The sequence below is a fragment of the Pseudophryne corroboree genome, chromosome 6 (genome assembly GCF_028390025.1).
Source record: "Pseudophryne corroboree isolate aPseCor3 chromosome 6, aPseCor3.hap2, whole genome shotgun sequence".
Taxonomy (NCBI): Eukaryota; Metazoa; Chordata; class Amphibia; order Anura; family Myobatrachidae; genus Pseudophryne; species Pseudophryne corroboree.
Genome location: NC_086449.1, coordinates 581,388,233 through 581,394,232, shown reverse-complemented (window position 1 = coordinate 581,394,232; position 6,000 = coordinate 581,388,233). Strand labels below are relative to the sequence as shown.

General features: G+C 41.5%; 1 protein-coding gene across 1 annotated transcript in view; it reads right to left on the bottom strand.

Annotated features, from left to right (window-relative positions):
• Positions 1-425: 425 nt before the first annotated feature.
• Positions 426-6,000, bottom strand: part of TSPAN17 (tetraspanin 17) — a 177,594-nt gene continuing 172,019 nt past the window's right edge. Inside the window, exon 8 of the mRNA XM_063927916.1 lies at positions 426-3,359. Within this exon, the coding sequence (XP_063783986.1) occupies positions 3,294-3,359 (66 nt within the window). The 3' untranslated portion in view covers positions 426-3,293. The remainder of the gene's footprint in view (positions 3,360-6,000) is intronic.

Genomic DNA, 6,000 nt, shown 5'->3' with positions numbered 1-6,000 from the left:
AAACCATAGCTGGAATCTGATTGGTTGCTACAGGCAACACATCCACTTTTCATTTTGAGAAGCTTTAGAAAATGAGAGATAGAAGTGGAGAAGTCACACACAGCAACCAGGCAGCACCAGCACTTTTTTTTATTTTAGAAGCTTTAGTAAATGTACCCCTAACCCTTGTACCAACTTTTTTTTTTTAAATCAGAAAAAAAAAGCACTGAATACAAATGTACTACTACATTGTGTCCATGGTTTACTGTGCTTTAAGCTGAATATATGAGAAAACAGCTCCCCCTTATGGCAACAATGAGTTTCACATATATACTTGCAGTTAGCACTGCAAAAGCTTAATAATTTCCGTGAAACATTTCCAGGCAACACCATCAAGCTCCCACCCCATATTGTTTTGCTGCCCCATTCAGACCAGAGACTTGAGCAAAGTTTTGAGGATTTTTATTTTTCATAAACAGTTTGTACAGTAACATTGCACTGTGAATTCCTGATTACCCGCTGAACTCTGTACAGCAGTGTTAAGTGCGGACGGAGAGAGAAGAGACTTTTTGTCAAGTCATTTAAAGACCTCCATCTTTTGGACATCTACATATCCTGAAAACATTCACAATTTTAAGGGACACAATTAAAAACCAAAGAGCAGCACTTTACCAGACATGTGCCTAGGGAAGAAGAGATCAGCAAAATGCAACCTTCACTGGCCTAACTTTTAGAATAACTAATATTATAAAATGGAACCTGCAGAATCCCTCCAGGTTATCGTTCAAGAAGGAGAAGAGAGCCTGACGACCAGTCAGGCAGTGCGAAACAGGAAGTGTTCTGATTGGGAGATCAGAGTTTACCTAGCAGGCAACCAAAACAGCATTGCGACTCTGCATACACTTCCCCAAGTCAGTAACGCTCCAAGTCAAAGCATACTGTACTATTAACACATCAGTGCCCAAAGTCTTTAGTAGGCAAGAAGTGCGTCAGGGATAGGCTACATGAGACTTTCCAGCTGTTCAATTAATTAAAATTTCCCAGCAGTCTTGAAGCTGCAGTTGAAAAATACATCCGGAAAACCACACGTTGCCTAAACCAGGTTTGGAATGTATAATATTTCTAGGAAATTTTTTTTCTGCTTTGTGCCCATTATACAATGTTGTGTTGAAAGAAGAACATGGTTTCACTAGCCAGGTTCTTAAATAGCATCCACAGATTATATTTCAAATATTTCCTTAATGCACAGGTGAATGCATCCATTTCATTAAGTCAATGTGAAATCCTGAAAACATGACCTACTGGGTGGCTCTGGTGTTAAAATAAAAACCATACTTTGGGGTTTAGTTTATCACTCTGAGCATACCCATTATCTATGGTGGAATAAATTGTGTTCAAGTCAGATTAAACCATTCCGTTGCATTTAGAGAACCTGGCAGAGGAAATTCTGCAGTGCTGTAACAATTTATGGGGGATAGTCTGCAAAAGTAGCGGAACATGGAAATCTTTTTAAAAAATATCTTTGACAGAATATGTCAAAAAAGTAATTCTATCAAAGTCTTGACTTAAGACTTAAAAACTTTCAGTTTTGGTCCATTTCTACGCCTTCTAACATGTTTCTGCATCAACAAAAACCAAAAATAAAGCCCTAAAAATAACTACAAAAATCAGTATTCGATTATGTTTTACTGTAGTGGTTAACTAAATCACACTTTTCCAAGTTAGCCTAACAGACAGGAGAGAGACAGAAGTGGGGGGGAAGAAAAGTGTTGAGTGCGGTCGCTAATGTTAAGAGGGGTTATGGAAAACAACCGTAAAGACAAATTCAGGCAGCATTTCCATCCATCCCCTTTTATAGAATACATGCCAGAAATAACTAAACCAGTGTGGATTTAACCACAATATAGTAGAATGGGACAGAACTTTGAGAGCAATGTTCCCTCTGACCAGACAACAGATAAGTGAATGATAGTTTCATGCTTCCCAATGTATTGCCGCAGGACATTTCATGGATCTATAGCACATAAAAGGGTAAACAATACATGTAGAAGTGGGTAACGTGAAACTCTGTAATCTGCGCTAAATAACAGCGCCAGTCATCTTCAAGACACCATTGGATGTCCACAGTTGTAATTCTACCGATAGCTGCATGTTTGCCTCCTAACACAGGACATAGACAACAATGAACTAAAATGTGTCACAATACTCACACAACTTAAAAAGAGAGACCATAATAATGGCATGGAGAAAACAAGGTCACTTAACATACCACAGTCCAGCAGTTCTGTTCTTGTGTACAAACTACAAAAACAAACCCCGCCTCCTGGAAAATGAGCCCCTGTACTGGGAATGCAGCGGGCTGCTGGTAGATTTAATAAAAACATGTGATTCACTCAAATCTACTTAAAGTTTAAGTCTGACGCGAACCATCATTCATAAGCACATACCATGGAAATGATGTAGAAGATTTTCAGGAGAGTACATTTAAAAGAAAAACAAAATTAACGGGGACAGAGAACTTTAAATAAATAAAAAGTAATATAAGGCTGTTTCCCTCCCCCTCCACGCTGTGTCACAGGCTCCCTACTTCTGGCAATGCCTGTTTGGTAGGAATGCACTCACCATCAGTATGGTAGTGACTGAGGAATCCTAGCTATAGCATCCTCACCACACTGCTTACAGATCGCTTCAAGAAGATTTACTGATGTGCTATTGCATGGCCTGCACTGATATCCTAACAAGACTAACATACAAAATAAACCCCAAAAACTCTTTGAATAAAATTAGGCAGCCACTGAATGAATAAACAAAACATAAAAGCGGCAATGGCTCCAGTGTCTGACAATACATAGGTTTTTTTGGCTAGCACCCCACACTATCATGGAAGCAGTATGTGCCAGTAAAGGTCCCTTCCAGACACAACTTTGAGGACTTCAAAAGATGTTGCGTTGAAATGGTGCTTTGAGTCTTTTCATTTTGTTATATAGATATACTATATTTATAAATATAAATCACGGTCACACTGCCCTTTTGTATCATACATGCACTTATGTACACCTTGGCTCCCAATGCCAGCCCCTCCGTGCCCAGGGAGGGAAGGAAGCTCAGTCCGGAAGTGTGGCACCTTTGCCACCAACCATAATACAGCAGAAGGGATAATGTGTTCAATCACTTCATCCCACCAACTCCTCGCAAAATACTATGGAGAGGAGGGGGCATTCCTGTGAGTGTCCATGGGTTGTTACAGTGCAGTGCCATGAGGCAGGCTCCAGTCTCCAGTGGGGCTCGGTTGAGGGGCAACACAGGGCAATGTGTCACCAGTTGGCTTTTACAGCTTTTATGTCACTAACTAGATTCTGTGCCAAGCAGATCCCAAAAATCTGTAGGAAGAGAGAAAGCAAAGACATTTTTTTAAAAAAAGGTACCTCCGAAGAGAATCTACCATTTTTATTTATTATTGTATTAATGGATATGAATCCCAACCAGTGTGTCACCACGATAAGCTGGATAAGTTATGTTACAATAGCCTGTTATCATTGTCCGAAGGTCCCTTTTCACATTATGGTGGAGTCACCAAGAATCTACCAAAGATAATTTGATTGTGTATTTCTAGATAGATGGGACTTTTCTGGTGCTGCGTCAGAGCCCTTCCACCATCAGTTATGATCTCATCATCATTGGCCAGAAGGACACTCAAATGTTTCCTGTGAGAGCAGTGTTCTTCCGACTCATTAATGCTCACCATACTGTTAATGCCATAATCCACTCTACACATGTATTCTTGGGAACAGAAGGAGTGGTACCAAGATCAATGAATGCAGTCATTCACATTTGATAAAGTTATACAACAAACTTTAGAATGGGTATTTGCTGGATTTTCCAAAAGAGAAAATTTGCATAAAATATCCTTTTTATCTAATCTTAATGGCATGGTTTAGATTAACAAGCAAAACCAAAAAGGAAAAACACAAGCTTTACGGCAGTATACGGATAACGGTCAGTAATTCGATACTATATAGTTATCATCAATTAAGGACAACAGGTACAAAAAGGTCAACATAAATGGCTGACAGGTTTTACATGTTTTACCAACTTTTGTTGGATTTACTATCCACATGGTCTACAATAGTAACCTGTGGCAAGCACAGCGAGCCCCCTCGCCCGAAGTATGGAGAGCTAGGCTAGCCCGTGTGGGTACACATTTCCACCGATTGTGGTCACATATGATGAAACATACAAAATGACAACCAAAAAATAACTTGTGTCAACCATTTTCATTGTGACCTTTTGACCCAATGTCTACCCAGACACTGTAGATCTTCTATACGAGGCATGTCCAAACTGCGGCCCTCCAGCTGTTGAGAAACTACACATCCCATCATGCCCTGACCCATCTTTAGCATCCCTTGACAGCAAAACTGTGTCAGGGCATGCTGGGATATGTAGTTTCACAACAGCTGGAGGGCCGCAGTTTGGACATGCCTGTTCTATACCAAACTCCTTTATGGCATCTTTTTTTCCCTGCAATTCCATGATAAGCAGTCAACTTGTACATGTAGAATTGGCAATAAATAGTGTGGTGCTGGGGCAAGCAGCTTACCGACCTCTGAAAACTTCCTGGGATCTTTATTTTGACAGAACTGAAAGTCAGCAAATTATAAATAAACTTATTTGTTACTTGTGATTTATGGAGAGCAGGGGTTACCCCTATTCCTGAAAGATCCTCTTGTGTGCCTGACATCAGGAGCTCACCGGAAGAGATTTGGCTGCCACTTTTTTATTTTTTACAATAAACAGAAAGGGTAGAATGTGACAGGGTCAGAGTTTGAAAAATGTGCGTAATTTCTGCAAAAAACATGGGGGTATATTTACTAAGGTCCAGATTTTGACCGAGATGCCGTTTTTTCTTCAAAGTGTCATCTCGGTAATTTACTAAGCAAAAATCACGGCAGTGATGAGGGCATTCGTAATATTTTGGAAGTCCTAGGAAAAAATCACGAATCAATACACCATCGGTCAAATACGCCTGCAATTTGGTAGAAATCGGGAATTTACTAAAAAGTGCAAAACACAAACACTGCCGTGCTAAAATACAAATCGTGAACAAGTGCTAAAAAAAACCAGACCTGCTTTTTTATCCCGTGTTTGTATAGGCATGCACGGATCCATGAGATCCGTGCATGTTTTTCAGTGGGAAGGGGGGGGGAAATGTTATAAATTTTCCAAAAAAAAATGTGTGGGGTCCCCCTTCCTAAACCAAACCTGCCTCGGGCTCTTTGAGCCGGCCCTGGTTGCAAAAATATGGGGAAAAAATTGACAGGGGCTCCCTCATATTTAAGCAACCAGCACCGGGCTCTGCGCCTGGTCCTGGTTCCAAAAATACGGGGAACAAAAAGAGTAGGGGTCCCCCGTATTTTTGAAACCAGCACCGGGCTCCACTAGCTGGACAGATAATGCCACAGCCGGGGGTCACTTTTATACAGTGCCTTGAGGCCGTGGCATCAAATATCCAACTAGTCACCCCTGGCCGGGGTACCCTGGGGGAGTGGGGACCCCTTCAATCAAGGGGTCCCCCCCCCCAGCCACCCAAGGGCCAGGGGTGAAGCCCGAGGCTGTCCCCCCCCATCCAATGGGCTGCGGATGGGGGGCTGATAGCCTTTGTTCAAAGTAATGAATATTGTTTTTAGTAGCAGTACTACAAGTCCCAGCAAGCCTCCCCCGCAAGCTGGTACTTGGAGAACCACAAGTACCAGCATGCGGCGGAAAACCGGGCCCGCTGGTACCTGTAGTACTACTACTAAAAAAATACCCCAATAAAGACATCACACACACACCTTGAAAGTATAACTTTAATACATCCATCCACACCTCCATATACACATACTTACCTTATGTTCCCACGCAGGTCGGTCCTCTTCTCCAGTAGAATCCATGGTGTACCTGTAGAAAAAATTATACTCACATAATCCATGGTTGTAGGCTCCTCTGCTTGTAATCCTTTTGTAATCCACGTACTTGAAA